The 24349-nt window shown below is 41.3% G+C and overlaps 1 protein-coding gene and 1 long non-coding RNA gene across 3 annotated transcripts in view; one reads left to right on the top strand and one right to left on the bottom strand.

The window, feature by feature from the left end:
• HPRT1 (hypoxanthine phosphoribosyltransferase 1) overlaps positions 1-12723 on the top strand; it is a 22272-nt gene extending 9549 nt beyond the window's left edge. The window contains exons 5-10 of the mRNA XM_017743185.1: positions 2996-3061; positions 3690-3707; positions 5994-6076; positions 8461-8507; positions 10352-10428; positions 11041-12723. Of these exons, the coding sequence (XP_017598674.1) occupies positions 2996-3061; positions 3690-3707; positions 5994-6076; positions 8461-8507; positions 10352-10428; positions 11041-11088 (339 nt within the window). The 3' untranslated portion in view covers positions 11089-12723. The remainder of the gene's footprint in view (positions 1-2995; positions 3062-3689; positions 3708-5993; positions 6077-8460; positions 8508-10351; positions 10429-11040) is intronic.
• Positions 12724-17338: 4615 nt separating this feature from the next.
• LOC108448864 lies at positions 17339-24343 on the bottom strand. Of its 2 annotated transcripts, XR_001864910.1 has the most exons (3): positions 23355-24342; positions 21014-21086; positions 17339-20904 (listed from the first exon to the last, which is right to left on the bottom strand). It is a non-coding gene; the product is annotated as an uncharacterized LOC108448864 (long non-coding RNA). The 2 variants fall into 2 exon arrangements; XR_001864907.1 differs by having other exon boundaries at positions 17339-21086; positions 23355-24343.
• Between the last annotated feature and the right edge of the window lie 6 nt (positions 24344-24349).

Genomic DNA, 24349 nt, shown 5'->3' with positions numbered 1-24349 from the left:
ACAGAACATTCTGTAACACGAGTTAACTTTTAGGTTTTATAGAAGGAAGCACAGGGTTATGTTGTGCAGGTCAGGGGAAGAAGCAGGTATTTGTCAGCTTTGTATGATTTCCAGCTTACTGACAGCCAAGTCTCATGTTTTTGGGATTTCAGAAATTTATGATTTTTTCCCTAAGACCATCTATAAGATGGAAATAATGACATTTTTTTGTTTCAGTTTAGAGTGTTTGAATACATTGTTTCACAAGGTTATGCTGTTTGTTCTGTATCAGCAGCTTTGCATTGAAGTCAGGGTTACTTGTTGCAGTTGTAGACCAGCAGGAAAATACAGAGATAACTGAATTGAAAAAAATCACTCTCATCCTTTGTTTCATTAAACTGTGACATCCAAGATGGAATTATTTACAGACTTAGTCTGGGCTGTTGCAGAGCTTAATAAATCCATGATTCCTGTCAAGCTCTCTATTAACGTATCATGACAAAGCCAAGAGCTGTGTGGGGCTTTGGTCCAGTCCTTTTGCAGGACAAGCAGCCCTAGCTGCCTGTCTAGGGGTTACCTGGAGACCACACTCACATTTGCAGAGCACGAGGCACTAATTTAGTTATGTGCTTTAACAAGAATGCAAGGCTGGGCAGAAGGGCTCGTGCTAGCCTTTGGTTGTATCTCACAAGGCACTTTGTGCCTGTGCACTGTGTTAAAATCAGTGCAGTCTGAGCCTCTTTTCTTCTGTGTCTCCCAAAAGGGGAGACTCCTGCCTCCAGTCCACTTCACCCCAAAGCCCCCACATGCCTATATGTTCTGCCTGTAAAAGCTGCAGAAAACTGAATGTCTCAATTACTGAATAGTAGGTTAAAGAATAGGAAATGATGACTTCCACCTGGTTTTTTTGGAGGGGAAATTGTGTATCTTCTGCTTTCTCGGTTAAGGAACACTTCCAATAACTTACTTAGCTTGTTTAAAAAATCAGTACAAAGACTGAATGAGTGAGGAGGTGCTGTTACATGTTGCCTCCACTACACTATTCATGAGCATTTTTTTTCTGTAGACTCTCTTAGGTGGTTATTAATATCCAAATTTAGGTCCTTTAGATTGCATAACTTAATAGACTGGATAAGATTATCCTATCGTGGCCAGCTTGACTGGGTCTTCCATTAGTAATAGTGTCAGAATGCTAAATCTGCTCTGTAGTTTTGACTTGTGCTTTGCCACATGAAGGGATCTGTGTTCAGTGGTGTGAAAACCATCACAAGCTGTAATGGACAGTTGAAACTGAAGCTTTCAACTCTCTTGTCACTGTCTCTCAATGTGATTACTGGATCATGCTGCCTGTGTTTACAGATTGGGTAAAAAATGTTAAAAATACCCTGATTGCATAAATGAAGCAGATGAACTTTTGTAATGGCTCTGTAATTGATGTAATTGAAGTTCTATTCTTGTTTCAAACTGATCATTTAATATTTACAAGCATATGGGGGGTTTTTGTTTGCAATGCCAAGTTCATACTGTACTGCACCCAAAATAATTCTCTAAGAATACTGACATGATCAAGCTATGATTAAACTTTGCTTGTAACTCCAGTTTTCCAAGTCCTTACGGATGAATTTAAATGATCTGGCAAGCTGTTAAGAAATGGAAAGATAGTGTTTGTGATCAGATCCAGCTCTCAGTATTCTTGACAAACAGTTTATTCTGTTTGTGTTACAAGAAAAATGGCTTTTCACCAGTCTCCTGCATTTAAGCATGGAAATGAACAAACATTGTTTGTATAGTCTTGAAGGGCAGCCAAAAGACAGTGGATGTGTTGCACTGGCGCTGAGGAAAATAGGGATTTTCAGTGGAGTACGTGGTAAACTCTGGTTAGGCTGGTCATAGCAGTATTCTGAAAGGTCTCTGCTAAACCTTACAGCAGATACTGTAAGGAACTTATAACGCCACTTTAAAAGGTGATCTTGGAGTCACTTGAGTCAGGAGTTACAATCTTGTAAAACATTATTGTTTTCTAGCAGTGACAAGAGGGAGGCAGTGAAAACAGATCTAAACAATAAAGCCCCTATGTGTTAAACCATGAAGCACTAAAGTCTTACCAATACTGAACTTGGAAATAAGGTTTCTGAAGATTAAAACATTAAAATTAAAACACTGTTTAATTATTAAACAAAGTTCTTGCCAGTGGAAATCTGGTTACAACCAGTGTCAGAAATCTTTAACCGTTCTTTCAACCTTTCATTGCTCAGGAACTCAGCACCTGCATATGACATCTAATATGAACTGTGAGACACTGTCAAGGTTTAAAGTCACTTGAGTGAGTTTAATAACTGCAAAAATTTGTGAGGCATTCCTAGCAGCTGTTTTTAACTTTCCTATATAACAGTTCATTTATGTTTTTATCACAGTTTAGATTTACCAAAGCAAAATGCAGTGTAGTGATGGTGTACCTATGTTGATGTTCAGTTGTATAAGAATTAATTTGATTTGTTACCAATATTGGTTGTAAATTAAGCATATGCTTTTCTGGCTGTTTTTGTAGCTTATTGTTCTAAATAGTAATCAGTGCCTTGTTTGCTGACAATTCTTGTTATGATTGCCTATTCTTATTCAGAGCAAGAGTTTCTAAAGCCATAAAGTTTAAAATGTAAATTACCAGCTATATAGCATCCTGTAGCTTGGAAACCAAAGTGCTTTTTGTCCTGTTTCTTTATCTGTAGAGAATGCATAGTAAGTCCTTGCTTTTTAGATGCATATGTGTACATAATGATCAGAGATGAGAGATGATGCCTGTGTTGATGCAAATCTCTTACAGTCAGTCTTTAATCTGCAACACCATCTTTGAAGTTGATCACTTGTAATTTCTTTGTTCCTAGAGAGATGCTGTGGCTGCCATGCTTCTGAAAGCTTTAACATTAACTAGTTGTGTACTTCGCAGTTTTGACATTTACTGCAAGAAGAAAATCAGTTTAATCCTGGTCATGCTAATGTTCACCCTTCTCTTTCTTAGAATGATCAGTCAACTGGAGATATCAAAGTCATTGGGGGAGATGACCTCTCAACCTTGACTGGAAAGGTACAGCTCTTTGTGTGTCTATGTTGGTGTTCCACTGAAAGAGTGAGTGGGATTCGTACTGTTGAGAGGTGTAAGGTGCAGCCCATGTCAGGAGCAGAGGTTCCCATCGTAGGCAGTGACAAGAGAAGAAAATAGGAGAATCTAAATTGGGAATCTGCTTTTCTCCAGTGATTCTATGGAGATCGTTGAGCCAAATGTCAGGGGTTAAAGCACCACTGCCTCCTGCTCTGTCAGAACACATCACTTTCCCCTTCTCCTTACACACATACGATTTTTAAGACATGTATGTCAATGTAAAGGATGTAGGTATGGTAGATTTGTATGTCTCTGCAGTAGTACACTCTTCTCTAGAAGAATAGGAATTGTATAGACTCTATTTGGATCTCTTTTGCATATGTCTAGACTTTTCAAAGTCTGAATAATTCGAAGACTGTACTTAACATGAACTGTTAAGAAGAATCTCAGCATCAGAAATGTTAAACTACAAAGCAGTTGCTATTACAAATGTAAACATACATAAATGGTAGTACAGATATTTAACTGCACTGAAAATTAGTTATGAAGATTAATAAGAAATTGTATATTGTTTAGATACTAATGGATTTGTTTTTCTTTTTCTTCCTACCAGAATGTTTTGATCGTAGAAGTAAGTACCATGTTTCACTTTGAAGTTCTAATGTGTGATAGGTAAAAGAGTTCTAATAGAAGTTGTTATTAAGCTGCAAAACCTACAGTTTCTGGTTTCAAGGCTTCCAGCTTCTGATTTCAGGCCTGAATTTTGCAAGTGGTCTCTGAATTTGAACTAAGCTGTGTTTTGAATTCTCAGATTGCATTCAATTGCTATATTAAACCAGGAAAACATCCATCTAAAATCATTTGTATTGTCTTTCTGTTTTCTGAGATTTTGTCAATTCTAAAATGTCTTTTTTTTTTCCCTTTTTTTTTCTTTTTTTTTGAAAAAGTAGCCTGAATAAGGGTGATACTAAGCGTGTTATTGTTCTGGGTTTATCACAGCAAGCTAGGAAACTAAACTGCAGAGGTAGAAAGAGATTCCTGGTATGAGTATCCTTAAGTGTGTGAAAAACATAGAAACCCAGTCTCCCTGTGTGTAGTTTGTTTAGAGAATAGTGACACAGAGAATCCTAATTCTTAATGGGCATTTTGGAAGTGCTGAATTCCCATTCCTCTGTCTTTGTCATGGTTCTCTGGCTGATACCAGGTTCAGTACCGCTCAGTTTTATTGCCTAGTAGGTGCTGTTGCTTAATTCTTGCTTTCATACCTCTGTCTTGATGAACACTGTTGCTGATGTTCAGCCAGTATCACTTTTCCTTGAATACAATTGACAATTTCAGGATAGGGAAGCAGCAGCAGTAGACAGGAAAAGTGGATTTGCAATCTAATAATGTGTTAAGGCTCCAAATAATGGAAATGGCATGTTTGTAAGCAAAGAAACAGCTATGGCAGCTGATTCATCAGCCAAAGGAAAGGATGTTTCCTCTCATAAAATATGTTTCTAAGTATTATTTTCTTAGTTTGAGAAGTTTGTATTACTCCACAGGAAGCACATTCAGTTCTGAAACTCCTACCAAAATAGTACGTATACAGCAGTCATTGTGTGATCAATGATGTCCTTTGAAGTATATTTTGCTTCAGATAGGCAGATGTGTGTGATTATGTATCTGCTCCATTTCAGATGAATGTAATCCTTAGATTAGGTTAGTTTTTTATTTGTTTAGTGAATCATCTGTCCAGTGACTCGTCTTACACACTGTCAAATATGAACACTTACTGATCACCATTTTAACTGTCAAGTGATAAAATGCACATCTATTGTAAGTTTAATGTCTTGAACACTAGGCTTTTCTATACTGCATTCCTTTAATGTCCAAAAAAATTCTGTACAAAATGGAGATTCATCTCCAATAAACAGCTCATCACACAACACAAAATCAGTAATAGGTTCTGCTTTTCTCTTAGAGCATGGAAGTAGCTGCTTCTGTTTATTTACCAACTTTGATTTTTATCTGTTTACCTTCACATCTTTTAACTTCTCTGGAGTTTAATGATTAAAAGCATTGAGTGTTAATACTAATGCTGACAGGTGCACTGTTGAGTTTGTTGCTTGATTTTTATTTTAATTGGGAATCATGGGAAAATCAGCTGAAACCAGGATACTGCTGCTTCTTTGCTGTCTGCCTTCTTCACTTCAAATAGATTTTGATTTTAGGCCAGGGCAAGGACTGTCCCTCTAAAGATGGTATGATTGATTGAGTCCAAGTGAGGCCATTTCTGATGTTTCAGTTTCAAGCCATATATTCTCTTTTTATTTTCTATTTATATGTGCAGTGAATGGGATTAAAATGATGTGTCAACGTTTATTTTAGTTTTTTAGACTTCAGAATTGCACTCAGACTTTCCAGTGCAATTTCTTCAAGTATTTTTTGGCTCTGTAAACTAAATTGTACTCCTTTTCCTTTAATTGCAGTAATAGCTTGTTCTGCCTGTTTTCCCTTCTTGCTTTTCTTCCCGTTGAATACTCTGTAACTGAGCTCAACAGCAAGACTTACATTACTCTTATCATACTCTAATTAAACATTGTCTCATTGCTTCAAGGAGCACAAGCCATAAAATCTCCAGAAGGAGCCAAGAAGGTCATTGCAGTAATTGCTTGTTTAGCAACTGCTTCCAAAGTCATGGTTATCCACAACAATTAAGCGCTCTTGTTAGTGTGTGTGATCACTTTACTGAGCGTGGTTGTGTAAGCCCAGCACTGTGTTTCATGTCACCTGGATTTGGTTGTGAGCATTTTTACAGGCTGTAGTTTGCTATGTTTTCATGCTGCTGTGGATGAGCAATTTTGGTGGTAGAAACTCGAAAGTGTTAGTCTGACATGTTTAATATTCTGTCTTACATGAGTGTTTTTATTTTCAGGATATAATTGATACTGGTAAAACAATGAAAACGTTGCTCTCTCTACTTAAACAGTACAATCCAAAGATGGTGAAGGTAGCCAGGTAAATGATGATTATTTGTGCTGGTTTTCACCTTAAGAAGGACACAGAGTTTAAAAAAAACCAAACCAATGAGTGAAAACAAATATAGAACACATTCCCATGAAAGAGAAACAGGAGGGAACATTTCTGCAGGAGTCATATGTGATCTGTTGAAGTTACTACTTGTTAAAACTCCTAAAGCAGTTTTGCTTGTTATAAGCACATATATATGTTAAGGATGTTGGAAGCACTGTTCTTTCCAGTCTTATTGCTGGAAGAATTTCTGTGCTTCAGAAGGGAATAACTTGTGCATGCCTGGAACACCTCTTGCCTATCGTATTATGGTAAGGTTTGTGGGGTTTTACCACTGACGTTTAGAAGTATCTAAAAGAATTTAAATCTTTTGGTCTTAAAAGAATGACCCTCTCAAGTTGATAGAGGAATTTTCAACACAAATTTAGTTCATAAACGTAGACTTTTGCTAGAAGGGGGAATAAGAAAAATTAGTGGTTGTCACTCACCTGTATGTAGCGTGTCTCCAAAGATATTTGTTTTTGCTGGCACTAACTGCAACTTCACTATACTGCAGTGGTGTACTCGTGCAATGGAGACATTTTTTCTATTTTTCCTTCTTTAATTGTAGAATTAAATTAGTTTGCAGACTAACATGAGTGAGTGTGTAGTGTGCATAGTGCAGCTGAGCTTTAGAGGTCATTCTGTTAGAGTCAGCCACCCATGTGCTCTTCCAGGCTTTTCTACTTATTTATACCTTTAATCAATTAGTTTCAAAACATTTCATAATTAAGTAAGTTGCAACCAACAAGAAATGTTGAGGATGATATTGTATTATTAACCAGTATCAACATCCCTTCTACTCCTTTTTAAATTGCCTCTGTTGCACTGCTATGTTGTGCTTGTGTATTTTCCAATAAAAGCATAATGATTGCTGGGGATTAGAGATAAAGCAGAGCTGGGTGTAATATCTAATCACTTGTGTTGCCATAACAAAGCAGTTGTTAGACTTACCAGAACAGCTCTTCTTGCTGATACTCTGGAGGTGACCTGCTGAAGGTGAGGCTTTTGTGGATTTCTCCCTGGCTGGTTTTTAAATATGTGTCACTGGAAAGTGTTGTAACACTACAGCATAAATCTTAAATATAATATAATATAACATAATATAATATAATATAATATGTTCAAAGACCAATTTCCTGTATTTTAAATCTGTTGCAGTAATTTGGGTCTGCCAATGACCTGATTAGGGAAACATGATCATTCTAGATAGTCTTATGTTCTCTTAGTTGCTTCACTTCTCTCTCTTCTATTTCTTTTCTTTGTTAATTTTTTGGTTGTTGTTTTGTCGTTGCTGTTGTTGATTGGGTTGGGTTTTTTTTTTTTAGTTTTTTATTTAATTTCCTTCTGGCAATTAAGTAGTTGCAGTAGGGAGATATGAACTAATGCTAGTGTGATTTTGGGGTTACTTTGATCAAATCCTACAGCAATTCTCAAAAATTAAGTCTCCCAATTAGAAGTTTCAGAAGCTAAAATCAAAACTGTGACTGTGGCAAATGAAGCCCCATCTTCAGGGATGATCCAGGAGGGAAGGAGGTCTGTACTCAGTGTACAGAGTTATGCTGGTCCTGTTCACATTCAGCCATCAACCACCTTTTCTTTTTCTCTCTGTTTCCCAGACAGACAAATGTCAGGCCTGTGGGATTGTCTTAACAAGAGGTAGAAGTGCTCTACTGAATAATGAGCAAATGAAACTAAAGTAGCAGGGCATTTCTCTCTAGCACAGTACCCCCAGCTCTGTATCTCCATGATTTTTACCCGTCTGACCATTAATTTTAGGAAACTGGAGCTGTTTTGTATCCCCTGATCACCAGAATCAATTACATTTTCTTTATGGGGGGAATTAGTACTTCCAGCGAAATCCAGTTAAGGACAAGTTGCACAAGTGCAATTGAGGTTACATTCAAGCAGCTGAACTTTTGCTTCGTAAAACTTACGCTTTTGTTGGGCTTTTTTCTTGGGCCACATCCCAGATTGTTGCCTCTTTACCTGCAAGGTAAATTGCACCTGAAGTTCCTAACATACATAAAATCCCATTAAGTCATTCTTCACAGTGAAAATCCATCCAGATCAGTGGCTCCCAGGCTTTTCCTTGCAGACCTGTTATTTATCCTTTAGGGTAATCATGAACTATTCATGATTCTAGGAAGTTTTGATTTTGTCATGATGATAATTTGTACCTGCAAGTAAAATAATGGTTTAAAATATGTGTAATTATGCTGTCAGTTATGCACACTTAGGCCTAACTCAGCTTCTCTGTCATCAAAACAGTCTTATATATTTGTATGTGGTGCTTTTCCATGTTTCAGTTGTACATTGATTTTATTTGACAGTTTGTTGGTAAAAAGAACTCCTCGAAGTGTGGGATATCGGCCAGACTGTAAGTGACTTTTGACAACCATTTTTCATTTTTAAAAGTATGTCAAGTGTATTGTGAACCTTTTGCTCAAAGTCCAAGGATGATCCAAATAGCTTTTCACTAATTATTCTTGATAGATTTTGCTCTTATTTAGATAATTTAAGTATCTGGAAAGTATTTTGAGATAGTTAATCAGGATTTGTAACATTTTAATATATTGGAAATCAAACTTTGATATTTTGGTCTAAGTTACACCTATGTTATGTGGAGATTCTCTCAGCTTGCACAAAGTCAAATGCTTCAGTCAGTGGAATCTGCTGGATTCACCTTTTGACACTTTTGGGAGTGATTTGTGTGCCTTAGCCTAGCCACCTCCTGCCATTTGGCTGTCCCCAGGAATGTGGGAGGACCACACAGGGTAGCAGGTCTTATACAGGTTTACAGTGATAAGATGCCTAAATTGGCACTGGTTATGTCTGGGCATCTGAATTACTCCCTTCTTGTCTTCTCCTGTCTGTCCCAAGACCACTAGTGAAGGAACAGCATCCACAGCAGACAGTGGTAGGAGAGTGACAGCTCCTTTTGCTTTGGGCAGGGCTGTGTGTTTTAGCCCTGTTCCAGATGCTAAATTCCTGTTACTTTCATTATGGAAGTGAAGTGGATTGAGCAGCAGAATCACATCCTCTTCCTCCTCCTTTCCAAGGTTGTACAATATGTCAGGGCTTCACTGAGGTGTTCCCCTCATTCAAGGACACCTCTCATTCCTGGGATCTCATTATAGGCTTAGCTGTGCTAATGGTGCCTTTGGAGCATCTTGCAGCAGATGACTTGTTTTGCCGTCTGTCCCCAGAGACAACATGTCCAGAGCAGGACATGTGAACTCTGAAGGAGCAGAGAACAAGGCAGTAAATGGCTGAGCCTCCATTTTATCCCTGTATTGTGAGGCCCAGTAAGTGTGAAACATCACCTTAGTTTTTCCAAAAGTGCATGCAGCCTTTTATTTGAATAGCATAATTTATCTCCCTGTTTTCCTCATTGTAGCCAGGGTGAGAAAAAAGACACAGCTTTCCTGCTCAGGAGTCTTTCATTTTAGCATGAGGTGAAAAAGCCCTTTGGAAATTTAATATTTTAGATAATTTAATTTTTTGGGTCATTTTATAGTGTGTGTAGACAGGGTGGACTGGTACTGCCTGACAAAGTGTCCTGCTACAGCTGTTCAGACAATCTGGAATGGTTGATGTCCTCTTTTTAGGCAGATTTTTTTGAAGATAAAAATCACAACCAAACACAAAAACCAGCAACAAACAAAAGCCAAAAGCAAACCCAAACCAGCCAACCCACACCTGTTTCTGAAACCTGCAAATGACCCTTCCTGCAGCCCTGTCTGGAGTGCAGGTCCAGCTCTCAGAGGCGCTGCCTCTGGAATCATGCTGTGAGGGGGACTTGTGCTCACCAGTCCACTGCTGCTGCACTGGCATGTCAGGCATCTAGGAACTGCCAGGAAGCATTGGCACTTTCGTACATATTTGCTAAATAAGTCAGAGGATGTTTTCAAGGGATTTTACATTCTCATAATATTATCCTGTCACTAAATTTAAGAGCTTCCATTCATTTCTTGCAGGCTAGCACCAGCCAGCTGTGTGGAAACCAATAAATACATCTATTTAATTTCCTTTAGTTGATAAATCAACAAAGTAAGTTAAAATTGTAAAATAGCTCAAATATTAATCTGAGGGTACTTAAGTGGAAGAAATAAAATGAGTTACAATCTACAGCTATAAAATTCCATATTGTCTCTGTAAAAAGGTCTAGTGAACTCTAGGAAGTTCTTTTCTAACACACTGGTGACTTATGATCTTTTTCAGTTGTTGGATTCGAAGTGCCAGACAAATTTGTTGTGGGATACGCCCTAGATTATAATGAATACTTTAGAGATTTGAACGTGAGTAATTTTTCCCGTATGTTTTTCTCCATTTAAAACTGGGGAGGAGGAAGGAAGGGAAATCTCCTTACATCATTCTCCCTGCTCTGTAAATCATGCTTCATGTTCCAGTGATGCAACCAAGCCCAAGAACAGCAGGGCAGCATTTGGAGCTCTGATGAAACTAAAATTTATTTTGCTGCATGCAGAGTGGAGGCTGCACAACTGCCAGCTTTGAAATAATGTGAAGTTTGTGTGAAGTTTCTTGTCTCACCAGATGTCTGCAACAAACAAGTGCGTTTGCTTGGTTATGTCAGAATTAAAGAAGAGAGACCTGGGGAGAAGTTAAGAAGGGCTCATATTTTATTCTTTTTATCATTAACTCTTCATCTGGGTCTCACCAGACCTAGCAGACAGTGGGTGGGACAATTAAGAGAGGAGAAAGAAGGGGATGGTGAGATTTTTGGACCAAAAAAAGGCCTATATTTTTCTGCATAAACAGTGTCAGAAGATTCTTCCTCCTCAAGTGTGTACAGCACACTTGTGTTGCTTTCAGAAGCTTGTTATTGATGTCAAATGTTGGTCTCTTACAATACTTTCCTAACAGGAGCTTTTTATTTTATTTTGTTTCAGCATATCTGTGTGATCAGTGAGACGGGGAAGCAGAAGTACAAAGCATGAAAGCAGAGTTCAAGTGCTGTGTCAACAGAGCTTTGAAATGTTTTGTTTACTGAGTCCTATCTTTGACAGGCTTCAGCTCTGGTACACCAGCTACACTTGTAGAATGCCCCAGCCCCATTGCCATATGCTTACTGTAATTTATTGCATGTACAATATAAGAGCTTGTCTTGTTCATTTATATTCTAGAAATGTAAACAATTAGTGCAGTTCTGCACTCCTTATTTTGATTTGCACTATGACTCTACCGACTATCGCTGCCCCTGGTTGGGTTGTGCTGTTTGTGAGCTCCAGAGTCTTAACTCTTGCAGTGGTAAATTGCTTAAACCTCATCAACCCAGAACTGAAATAGTTCAAGTACTGTAAATATAAAACATTTTATGATAGGGAAGTATATTAGTAATATTTTTTAAATCTGTAATTTAAGTTTTATATTTTAATGCACAGATGTGATTGTGATTAATGGATAGTTGCACCTTTGGGTGTTATAAAGCATGGGGCGCAGCCAGTTACAGTATTTATAATCTCCAAGAAGCTCATCCAAATCTCCTGGAGTTGCCTTATTGCTGTAAAGGAAGTCTGGGTGAAAAGTGTGTTTTTCCTTTTTTCTTTTTTTAAAAGATGGAATGACAAAACAGAATGTTTAAAATCTAGTTTTAGTTGAGCTGCCTACTTCCGTTAGATTTTTTTCCTTTAAAAATATCCATCAGTCTGTGGAATTGCCTTTTAAATTTAAACAATTTTAATATATTTGTGGGAAAAAAAAGTATTGTGATGTTTACTTTATAAGATCTACAAAGCAAAGTACTGTAAATAAAGGCTGTCTCTTTAAAATAAGCCCCACACATCTATCCCACTCATTCTGTATATTAAAGTGCTCTTGAAATTTTCTTCTCAATAATATTTTTTTAAGTGTTTGTGACAGTGAAGGCAGACTCTACATTTGTTACCTTTGTAGAACTTCTGGTTAATGTCATCCTGTCTAAGAGAGAGATGATAAAAGTGCTGTGGGAAGATATTGAAACAATTGCATATTCTCTAACCAAACCAGATTCCAGAGAGAACAGTTGAAGTACTGTCCTTTGTTCTGTCTTGGCAAAAATGAAGAGTGGAGGTTCTATGTTCATTAAACGTATCCATATGGGGAAAAACCCAAAAAAACCACAACCATTTTGTAAATAACATTTTGGTTTGTTTCATTAGCACTTCTGTTCATGTGGAGTTCAGTTCTGAATGTGGCAGCCCAGCTCACACCTGTGCTTTTTTTGGTTCTTGTACTTCTGCATGTGGATTCTCCCACCACATCCTCAGATTTAATGCTGCTCAGTGCTTAATACACAATGGAGTTTTTGAAAGATTCTATTTTGAAAGATTTTTCTGTGGTTTTGAAGTTTGAGTCTGTACTTTTCCAAGTACTGCACACTACTGCCTATCCATGGCCTGCTCAATTACAGCTGACCTAATATAAATGATGTTAATAGCAGACCTAAAATATGAATTCACACAATGTAATTCAGATCAAATGACCACATTTGTGGAAGATCTATTTGTAAATCAGAATTCTCTTTAACAAATATTAGAATACTGATCATAATTATACTGTAGGTTGTTCTTTCAAAGAGTTTTTCTTCCAATGCACTACAAAGTCTGATTGTATTTCTTAATTTGTCCTAAATCACCTTTGCCTGTTGCAGAACCTGTGACTTGCTGCAAAAATATGCAGTGCATCTCCAAGAAGAGGAAACACTCCATCTCCTGAAAGGTTTTCTGGTCATGGTTACCGGCAGTTATTCACATGATGGGATTTGGGAAAGAGAGGAGGGGTTGAGTTAGTCATAACAAGGATTTTATCTTTCACACTGTAGCTGGAGCGGGGAATTCCCATACTGTTGGGGGCAGGGGTTGGAATTGCATGGACTGTGTGGTCACAGATTTGGGAAGATGCTTTGAGCCACACTGGCACCAGGAATGATGCTCTAGCAGCCCAGGTCTGCCTTCCACCACACCACCTTTGTCTGATAGAAAAGGTCTATACTTAAAATCTTACTGAATGTTCCCACATTTCAGGTGCCGTGGAACAGACACCGGGGTGTTTTGACTTCACATAGGTACTTGTCAGATTAAGTTCATCGCCACAGAGAGATTCCTTATTCAGAAGCTTTTGTTGGTCTCTGAAAATTCTTTAGATAAAAAGTTACCCACTCCCTCACCCTTCCTAGAATAGTTCTACCTACTGCAGCCTTTCACAGCACCTGTATGTGCACAACAGGAAGATAAATCCTCACGTGAAAATCGTTGAAACTGCAGTTGTTACTTTTTATTTGGTAATTTTGGTTAAAAGACTGGGGGTTTAGTCACACCTTTGCAAGTTAAACACCAGCTTTATACTACCCAGACATACATTGTTAAAGCATTATGAAAGCACAGAGGAATATCTTGTATTTGAACACTGATGTGGCATTTGAAATACATTATAGTTCCACATTTTATGAATCATGTATGTAGGCTGGAAAAATAATTTCGAATATTTACAGGTTTTGCTACACTGTCTTCTCCCTGTGACATCTGGCATTTCTGTACATTTTGGTAGCTCAGACAGAAATGTGATGAAAAGTCTCTCTGTGAACTGAGCTGGCACTTCACTTGGGGCTTTTTTTTGGCAATACTGTTTTTGAAAATTGAGGCAAATAAGGATCTTTCAGTTGCCTTGTAATTGTATAGCCTGACTGATTAAATGGTGGTGTTTTTCATTGTCTATTATGCTCTGACAATCCTGTCAAGTATGTACTAATCCAGCAGCAAGGGGTTGACAGGGCTTACAGGGAGCTGGTTACAAGTTATTAAAGGACTGTCTGCCCTGCCTCGACTGCCTTTAATTCCCATGCAGGTTGCACCTTGCAAGATCAGATCTCCACTCTTGGCAAGCACCTTTATAAGCTGAGACATCACTGTGGTCTGTTTTTTTGTGGTTGTTTTTTTTTTTTTTAATTTTTGTACTATTTAATTACCCAAGCAGCTGTAGTTTGATGAGTATTCTGATGGGGAGAACACTTCCCAGCTCTGCACGGATGCCAGTACTCAGTAAGCTCATGGTACTGCAGGCACCAAGGTGAAGAGGGTAGGGCTAGAAAAGCACAAAGATTCAGCACAATCTAAGAACTGGCTGTGAGGATTTTCATCCCTAGAGAAGCTGAGAGAGAGATCATGCTAGTTAACTGCCAGGTGATAAAAGGCTGGTGCAAGGTATGTGTTGGGGACATACTTGAGTGGCTGCAAATGCTCTTCTGTGTGTGGGTTCTGCTCCAGTAAAACACCAACTGATAATTTGAAACATCATCTTGGAAGGTGGAAATCCTTGTGGAACCAGCTGGAGAGATAGGCAGTGATGGTATATAAATCAAGGTGCAGGTAGATTAACCTGTTCCAAGAAGAGTGGTGTTTATCTAACAAGTCATTATTAGTGGTATCTTTATTTTGTGCCCACTGTAACCAGAAAGGGAACCAACCCCCGTGTGTCTCCTGTGTATCTCCAAGTGAACTGTAGGAAATCATCGTACTTTTTAAGATACAGCTTTGGGCATTAGGGGTGTGTGAGGGGACTCCCAGTCAGTCAGTGCCCTCTCACACATTTTGATTCCCCACCCCAGCCCTTCACAATCAGGAAGAGGGGTGTGGGTGGTGGTGTGGGGCTGGGTTTGCCCCTGGAGCCCCGGGATCCGCAGGGAATTCCGTCTTTGCCACCATGCGCTCGGCCAGCGCGGGGCTGTGGGGCAGTGGGGCAAGGCTGGCAGAAGCGCAAAGGGTTGGCTTGGCTGTCCTGCAGGTTGGAGCAGGACAAAATCCTTCTCCCCAGGAACAGACTGCCTGGGTATCGATGGAATGCGCTGCCTTTCCTGTGGATCCGGGAAGTGCCAGAGCAGCGATGCTGATGCTTCACTTGCCTGTTTCCCATCTGAGGAACTGGGATGTGACTAAGCCAACCCTAAGGCAGGGAAGAGGACGGTAATGGTGTGTGTGTGGGGAGTGTGTGTGTGAGCTTCTAAATGTTCATTGCAGTGCCTTTATCAGATCTTTCCTCCCCAGTTTCTTTCATGACACGTTTTTCTCCTTCATTCACAAAATGCAAAATATCCTGTAGCAATGAGAGACAAAATACGGGGTAGAAGTATCTTCTGTGGTGTAAACTCCTTAACTTGCAATTAGAAAACCACCCTGAGCTTTCTAGTATAGCATTATCACGACCCCCTCTTGCCAAGCTGCATCTTCCCCCAGTCCCCTCCTGGCCATCAGACCTTACTTGGCAGTTCTGCACACTCAATTTCTTTTCAGTGTAAGGGGGAAGCTATTTTCTCTCACGGACCATATGGCATGAGAACTCACTCTGGACAGTTTATAAATGAATATATGCTCTACTTGAATCATAGTTTGAGTAACCTTCAGTATCCTGTTACTTGAACAGCCACAAGGATGGGTTTACATGAGAAATTGCTGAGAGCAATGTCTTACACTTTGCTTCAGAAAATAAAATACCTGAATTAGTGTTTTTCTTCCATTTGGTGAGCTTGTTGCCAGAAACCACTGTGTCATCCAGGCGCCAGAGCCATTGTTTGCACTGGTCACCACTTTAGCAAACCCTCATGGGAGAGGTGAGCTGGCTTGTTTTGCTATGTGGCTGACACCTGCCACATCTAATTTAACCCAAGATTTTTTTCTTTGTGCAGCTTTGCACTGGGGGCAGCTGCACAGCTGGGTACACAGCCAGGGTCTCCTACCCTTGCTAAGAGGGAGTGAGACATATGAAAAGTCTCTGTAGTGCAAAGAGCAAGACCTGAAGTCATTAATATTAGGCACTGGGAGTTGCTGTTGTGCAAGGGGCACTGCTCAAACACCTGCCAAAGCCAGTCCTGGCTCTGAACACGCTGGATGTGAACTGAGGAAAAGGAGATGAGGGGGGTGGGCAAGAAGTACAAAGAAAGCAAGATAATGCTGGATACCACAACAAGCTGCCAGCCTTTGCCAAAAATTCCTTCTGCATCAAAGGAGGTGAGGAGGAAAATGCTGAAGGTAGATAAGGTGGCTTTTTGGGTTGCTTTTCCAGTGTTTACAGGAATCTGCAACACCTTGTTTGACTCCCACACCACCACCTCTGGTACTGTGAGCAGAGCAACATAACCTCAGTCTTAGTACGTGGGACAGTTTTGGTCTGGGGGAAAGAAAAAAAAGATTAGTGTAGAAACATGTGAACTAGAGGCTTGTTTAATGACTGTCTTCTAAGCCCAGCAGCCATGCAGTGGTGTGATGATGTGCTGCACATATTTACCTACCAAAGCTAACTGCTGTCTTCCAGCTTGTTTATAAAATCACAGCAAAAACTACTGAGGAAGCTCAAAGACTTTTCCTCCACAGTGGTCAAATGCATTCCTGATGCAGCAAATATCACATTTAAACAAAAAACCGCATCTTTCTTTATCCTACACAGAGAAGTTTGCCAAGGCTGCTTTGCTGCTGCCCCTCTGCAGATGCCTTATAGAGTTGCAGTGTGGGTCTGTGTGGGACTGGTGAGCCCAAGGATGCTTTGCAAAGGCATTTATAGCTTTTTTTTTCAAGTGGTTTGTACTCAAATGCAATAGGGAAATCAACTTGCACTTGAAACTTCTGCATCTCAGGAAAAAAAATGACAGGAGCTTCCCCAGCTTCTCAGAAAAAAGCACAGCTGGATGTCTGTCGTCTCCCCCCCATCCCCAACTTTCTGTACTAATAATTGGCAATATCCTGAAGTATCTGGAGCAGAGCAGGGAGGCACACAAGTCATGGAAGCCAGGCAGCTGCAGAGCCCTGTCCTGCACCCTCAACCCTCACTCCCAACATCCCCATGCCCCTGTTATGGCCCATCCATCCCTGCCACAGCTTGTGCTGCTGACCCCCTGTGCAGCCACCTCCATGGGTGCATTTTTCTGTCCCCTGGGATCCTATTGCCTTGATTTAGCCTTTATATTTAATTCTTGCCTGCTGCTCTACAAACTGCGGTGCTTTTACTCTCCCATTTTGATACTGCAGGATACTGTTGCCTGAAAGCAGTTTTAGCAGGAGTCTTCAGTTTGTGAACATGGTGAAAATGTCTTTTTCTACCTGAATAAAATCAAACTGACCACAATAGAACTGGCCCAAAAAAAGTAAAAGACATTTAAAATCTTAACGCTGCACCTGTAAATGTCAATAGAAACCTTAAAAACAAAAAAAAGCAAAATTAATATAAATGTACAGACAATTACCAACTTTATTGACCAATTTCCCTGTTAACCAAGTCACTCATCAAGTTATTTTTCAGAGGGCAAGCAGTATGGTATACAGTAGTTAATGGCTTAACTTGTTGAGAGCAGGAATCAACCATTTTACAGACACAAGTGGAAGAATACCAGTGTCTGGTTTAGAATGTGGCAGTTGTGTGCCCAAACATGGTGAGTTTGACCCCTTTGAGGGCAGAGGCTTTGAAAAGCTGCTCCTCCCCATGCCACAGACATTTGTGTTCCAGGGGTGCCTCATACTGACACTCCATGCACAGACCAGGATTGAAGCTGTAAATCAGCAAGAGGATTTTCCCCTGCCCTACTATTGCCTGTGATTTAGTAATTCCTTAAAATAGCCATCAAAACAAATGTTCCGGAATTCACAACCACCAGGAGGCTGCTGGATTAACAGCCCCCTGTTAATGATGCACCATCACTGGCACGACCTACACGCTCATTCCCACCATATCAGATGAATCTTGACCAGGCAAGGCACCACCCCAGCCCTTCCCAGGAGCATCCGACTCTGTGGTGGCCCTTGTGTCTATTGCAGCAGGGTTTGGGAAGCTTCAAGTGGTGCAATGTTAAGGAAAAACTTTTCACCATGGGGTTGGGACAGTTCTGGAGGAGCTCGCTACTGTGGTGGTGGGTATGCAGGCAAATCCTCAGGTGGTCCAAACTCTTTCCACCATGGCCCAAGTGGTGCCAGATGCTTGCTGGGCACTGGCAGCCCACCTATGCTGGCTGTGCCCTGAGCTGGGGTATCCTGAGAAAGGCTGGGGCAGCTGCAGAAATCTGGGGAAAGATGATGCCTCCTGCAGCAGGGCTTCCCCAAGAGCACCCCAGGCACAACTACAGGGTCCCTCCCTCCCACCCAGTTGAAGCTCTGGTCCCCACCAGCCCTTGCACCCCTGCAATGTCCCCCACACGTCCTCCCCATGTTCTGAGATAGGGTGCATCCAGGGGCCAGCACTGCCCCTGTGCAGCCCCAGGTCCTGCCTCCCCCCAAAGCCCAGGGAAGGGCTCATCACCGTCTCCTGGGGCAGGCTCCCCGCCCCCTCCACTCCTGGGGCTGGGGCGCTGAGTACCCACCAGCAGTGTTGGGGTGCAGCCCCTGCCCCTTTCCCATTTACGACACCAAGCCCTTGTTGGTTGCTGCCTCCACAGTGGTTTATTAGGGTGGGAGTCAAGAGCCCCCGGCAGTGTGGGAGGCACAACAGGGGTGCCACGGAGGGACCCCAAGAGCCAGAGCCCCGGCTCCTGCAGCAGGGACCGATTTCCAGCCTCACTAAAGCAGCAATGCAATACTGGAGAGCAACAGGCGATCCCAAACTCCAGTATTTACGTGCTGCTAGAGCACTGCTGACAGCTCTCCACGACCTGCAGACCCCCCTCTCTGCCCCAAACACAGGGCAAGGGTCCCTTGGCCAATCCTTTGCCAGTGAAAGGACCGAAGAGCAATAGATGAGGGGTAGATATAGTATGGGATGTGGTCATGCCCATGCTGGAGAACAAAAAGGAGCCACAAGTCCTTCCTGCCTTCAGGGCCACAGAAACACGAGCTCATAGGGGATGTATTCGTAGCTGCAAAGGATGTGCACAGTACAAGCACCAAGAGAACGAGTCTACACATACCTGAACTAACGAGATACATGGGAATGTGTTTAGCTTCCACATCTATGATAACCAGAAGCTCACTTTCTTGTCTTATCCTTGAGGTAATGAGGCAGCCCAGAATGGTCTGTATCTCCTTGTCCCTACAAACCATGATGTGCTGCTACATCTCCTCAAAGCCCACTGAATGTTGACATTCCAAATGGTATTTTGAATATATATATATATAATTTTTTTTAAAACCATGATATAAAGAACTGAAGAACACTATACAATGAAGACATTTAACATGCGTGCATTACCACCACAGGACAAGGGTTTTTTTTCTTCACAGGTACTATCAGACAGTCTGTAACTATAAGAGAACAAGCAGTTATACAGTGCAAATGAACCAGTTTCAGAAACAAGATCAGAAATTAACTGTTCCCCCCAGCCCCAAACAACACTTAGTATTGGGTCCCAGCAAATCATACACTTTCAGACCCAGCAGATCTGTTGCTTTTGCTACTGTGAAGAGCCTGCAGAACTCCCCAGCCCTTCCAAATGGTCTGTGGGGAAATGTTACCTTGTACTTTCCTCTTAGGTGACACTAACAATCAAGGATTTTCCAGAAGTCACAATGTTAATATTCCAGAAAAATAAATCCAGATTCCAACAGTTGAAACCTGTTAAATTTTCCTTAAAATACTTTTATTCAGCTCAATTTGACTTTTGAGATATGTAAAAAACCCCTTATTTTTAAAAAGGTTAGATGATGGTTATTTACCATGTGAATGGACAAACTTTATGTGACCAGAAATTAAAGATATCTGGAACTTCATCACCTTCCCTGCCTGTACCAGAGCAGAAAGCACCAGAGCAGGGCAGGAAGGGGCCGCAGTCCTGCCGAAGGCAGCTGCCAGTGGCACTTACACATTAGCCTGCCAGGCTGCACAGGAGCTGTGCAGACAGACTGATATTTTTTGTGTTTTCTTTCAACCTTCCCCCCCCCCACCAGTTATATGACAACTTCCTTCAGTTAATTTTCTTAAAAAGAAGTATCACAAAAAAACTGAACAATGTCAGAAATTACACCTTGGCTTCGAATTCTTGCACCATCCCCTTGTGCCCAATGTGCTGCTGAGTCCCTGCCTCTTTAGCAAACTTAAAAACAGGAATTTCAAAAGTTCTTGTGACCCATGCCAAGTGATTTCAAATTTTAAATCAAGTATTTGCCAACAAAAAAGCAGTATATTTTCACTACTTCAGTGTCCTCAACACTGACAGCACCAGGGCCAACTCCCTAATGAGCAACTGCTACTCGCTGCAAAGCCAACACGTAGCCAGTGTTAAACCTGTACAACCTAATTCAAAACAACCCCCCACATAATATTACCATTAATTACTTCTGTAACAATGTTCTACTTGACTGTACCTGAGCAATCTTATTTCTTTCCTCTCTTCAAGTGACTCCAAAAGAAAAAAACAACAGCAAGCATGTTCAGCTTTAGAATCCATTTTGATGGAGTTTGAGGTTCACGTTTTAATTAATATTTTTATTTTTATATAAACCAGACTCTTGTCTAATTCAACAACAAGGGCAAGAGCTCTCTTTAGTGAGGACTTTTCAAAGCAAGGGTTCAATACACCTCCACCAGCCTCTAGCACAGAGGGAAAAATCAACATTCACACAGAGTATTGGGCAACTAGAAATTTGGGATAGGCAGTGAAATACGTATCTGAGAAGATATGCATGTTTATGACATGACAGCATCAATATTTTATGCAATAGAAAGTTCCATGTTTGAATCATCCCATCTCACACTTCAGCTTCTTTCAAACTTAGTTTGTGCTTTGGAAACTCAACTTTAAATCAGAAATTGGCATCTGAATACGGTTGTTCAGCTTTGAGTTCACCTGAACGTCTCCAAGGTATTACCTGCAGTACCCAAGAAGGGATATGCGTGTCAGAGGGACCTGCATCTACCCAGAGGGATGCAGATGCTACAGGTATTTTGATGGGACATGAGCTTACCTTCCCAACTCACCTCTGAACACAGGCACATCAGCTCCTGCATGGACTCCCTAGACACAATCAGGCAATCGCTGCTTCAGTGGGAGCTACAAATCAACAACAGAAAGGGTTTGAGAGGCGCTGGCAGAAGGGGGCAACTCCAGGAGCAGGGACCAGGGCTGTTGGGCAGGGTCCCTCCCAAGGTACACAGAGACAGGTGCAAGTATTTTTAAAATTAAAGAAAAAAAAAATCAAATTTTAAGCTCCAAGTAGGGCAGACTATGAAGCAGAATAACTACATTCCTCTCTATTCTCCCCATTCCTGGGGCTACTGGCACCATTGGCTCAGTGTGACTCTGGGCAGTGACACCCAGGGCACACTGGTAACCCCAAATCATAACCCAGCTGTAGAGAAATGAGGAATGAGCCAGAAAAACCAGGGGCAGCTCTGGGCAGGTGGGAAAGCCATTGCTCACAACCATGGCCAGCAGCAAGCCCACCTTCATCCCTGAAAGGGTTAAAACAGCAGCAGCAAGAACAACTCTACTGGTCCTGGCAGACCAGAAGCAAAGGAAACATCTTAATTATGCTGGTTTAGGTGACCAACCAGGCCTAGGACAGGCAGGTAAGATGCAGAGAGGCTGTTTGGGGGTTGATGCTTTTGTGGTGGCACCACAAGTGCCCCCTCTCACTGTCAGGTAGAGGAAGCATCCCAGGAGCACCTTCAACTTCCAAGTGGCACCCCACTATGACCAGGAACAGGGGTGTCCTGCTTACTGGTAGCCCCAAACATGAGGAGAATTGCTCCAAAAGCTCCGTCTCAATGCAAAAGCACTGCAACAGCCCTTCAGCTGCCAAGAGCTCCATGCCCACAGTGTGTGCACCAGCTCTTTCTAGAAATAGAAACTTCTACCTGTCATCTATGTAAGCCAGCCACCTACAGAGGTTTAATCAAATCCCCCGAATAACTGGGGAATTTGAACATGCAGAGAACCACTAATGCAATTCACAAAACAATGCAACTTCTGCTTGCCAAAGTATACTGGGCAATTAAGCAAAACCCACCCCACCCCCGACTCCAATCCCAAACACATACACAAAACCAAAACAAATTCCCCCTGAAATACTGGATTCCCTTAAAATACAACCTTACCCCCCTCACTGACACTAACCAGAAAAAAAAGAGAAGAAAAAATATGTGAGAAGAAGTGCCATGGGAAAGGAAAAGAAATAAATACAGGAACCCATGACAGAACAAATTTGTATACAGAGCCTTTACTGACCCACACACTTCAGAGCTAGGTGAGCTCAAAGACAAGTAAATATTAAGCATTTCCTATATATAGAAAAAAATAGGAACAAAACCCCCAGCTCTGCTATCAAACAGTTTTCCAGGAGACATGCACAAACAAATCCTGAAGTCATTGTTCTAATTTGAAACAAATGGAAAAAAAGAGGGATTTATTATTTTACAAAAAGACTAAAGTAAATCATCTCATTACAGCTGCAAGTCCCAGACACTCATTAGCAAGGCAAAATTACGGTGACAAAACGAAAATAAGGGTGTGAACCACCAGAACACTTCATATCTGCCTTGCTCTGAAAAATCCCAATACTTTCGTTGCTGCCTCCTTTTGAACAACGAGGTTTAAACAAAAGTCACGTCCTAATATTTACAAATGTGGCCAATAGCTGGGATGAGACCCGGTGCTTGATTGACAGCCACCACATGGCTCCAGCTCTGCCATTCCCGGCAGGAATTGCCTCACAGGGCTGCTGAAGGTGAGCAAGGGCTGCGGGAGGAGAAGCGGCTGTGAAGGAGCCTGAGCAGTCCGACGTGGGAACTGCACGCAGCCAAGTTACTTGCATTTGCGCGGCACCTACAATGCATCTCCCCATCACCCAAAATCGCTGTTCTGCCCAGCCAGGACTTGCTCCTGGGGACACAAAATAAATGCAGAAAATAAATTTTGTCCCTGTTCTTGTCGAAGCCATGTAAGAGCAGGTCATTTCCCACATGCTTCATCAAAAATAATTTTTTTTCTCACAAATTTGCCCATAGAAGGGTCAGGGAAGCAGTACGCAGTTCGTATAAACCCCAGCGCGTTTTCCTTCCAGCACAGCTCACCTTCCCCGCGCTAAACCACACACCATTGACACGCTCTTAGGTGGGGCTGAACACCCGAAACCAAACTGCAGCTACCAAGGGCAGATTCAAATAATGCAAAAAATGAATTCGTTAACTTCACTCGATGTGAAACTCGAGCCTGACATTGTTACCAGCAGGATCAGCTGTGTTTACCAAGGTGAGGGTGTTAGTGGGACGGGGAGCTACTGGCGCCTGCAAAGGCCTGCAGGACAAGACTTCAACTTACAGCACTCCAGAAAACCAGTAAAATCCACAGTAAAATTCCAGGATCCACAGTTTCTTCTCAACACTGCTGAGGAGAAGAAAAGTATGATGCTTCTTGTTACTTCCAAGATTTAGCATTGTCATCTCATCCAGTTCTAAACAACAAGGGTCAGATCTAGAAGCCCAATTCATGAAGTTTATTTGTTAAGAACAGGAAAAAGCCAAACAAAAAACCTATTTCTTTTTGGTCAGATGAACAATAATTCAAAACATAACAAGCACACTGATTTCTTTTTTTTCTTTTTTAGGTTTAGGTCAGTTTGCCTGAAGCACTACTTAAAGCTCCCTCTTATATTTCATAAATGTTTACTGCATTAGCAGCTCAGTTTTACTATATTTCCCACCGAAGTGGATTAACTTAATACAGACTTTTACAGTTGCCGGTGAGTTCTTTGGATTTCTTCAGAACAGAAGATGATGAAACTTGGCAGATAGTCCCTCACCTACACTTAACACACATAAGACACACAAGCAGAATTTCTGGTTTTCGGGGGGAGCAATTAATGTTTTAACCTTGGAAAACTCACTCTCCGAATGCAAAAAAATTGTCTTTATATACCTAACGCATATACGGGAAAAATATTGTATGTAGGATCAATTACAGAGGGAAAAGTCCCAGCGCCGTGCATGTTGCTCCATCACTGCAGCTCCCAGAGCGCTGCGAGGCTGCCCTGGGAAGCTGGCCCTTGCCAGGATATTCAAATTTCCTGTACAAACCGAGCAACCATCGAGGGGAAAAAGGAAAAAAAAGCAAAAGCTGGCTGACAATTGGTGGTTTTTTTAAAATATTTTAAATTATTTCGGCGAATTATTCTTCGGTTACACTAGCGCTTTTTTTGTGTGTATAGAACTATTTTCTACGTGCGGGGGCGCGCAGACGCCGCGCTGGGCCGGCAGCTCGCGGGTCCCCGCGTTTGCTTTAAATAAAGAGGGAAACGGGAAAAAAAAAAATTCAAC

Source organism: Corvus brachyrhynchos, unplaced genomic scaffold (assembly GCF_000691975.1).
Source record: "Corvus brachyrhynchos isolate BGI_N302 unplaced genomic scaffold, ASM69197v1 scaffold220, whole genome shotgun sequence".
NCBI lineage: Eukaryota > Metazoa > Chordata > Aves > Passeriformes > Corvidae > Corvus > Corvus brachyrhynchos.
The sequence above is the reverse complement of the archived record's forward strand: the minus strand, read 5'-3'. Positions and strand labels throughout refer to the sequence as shown.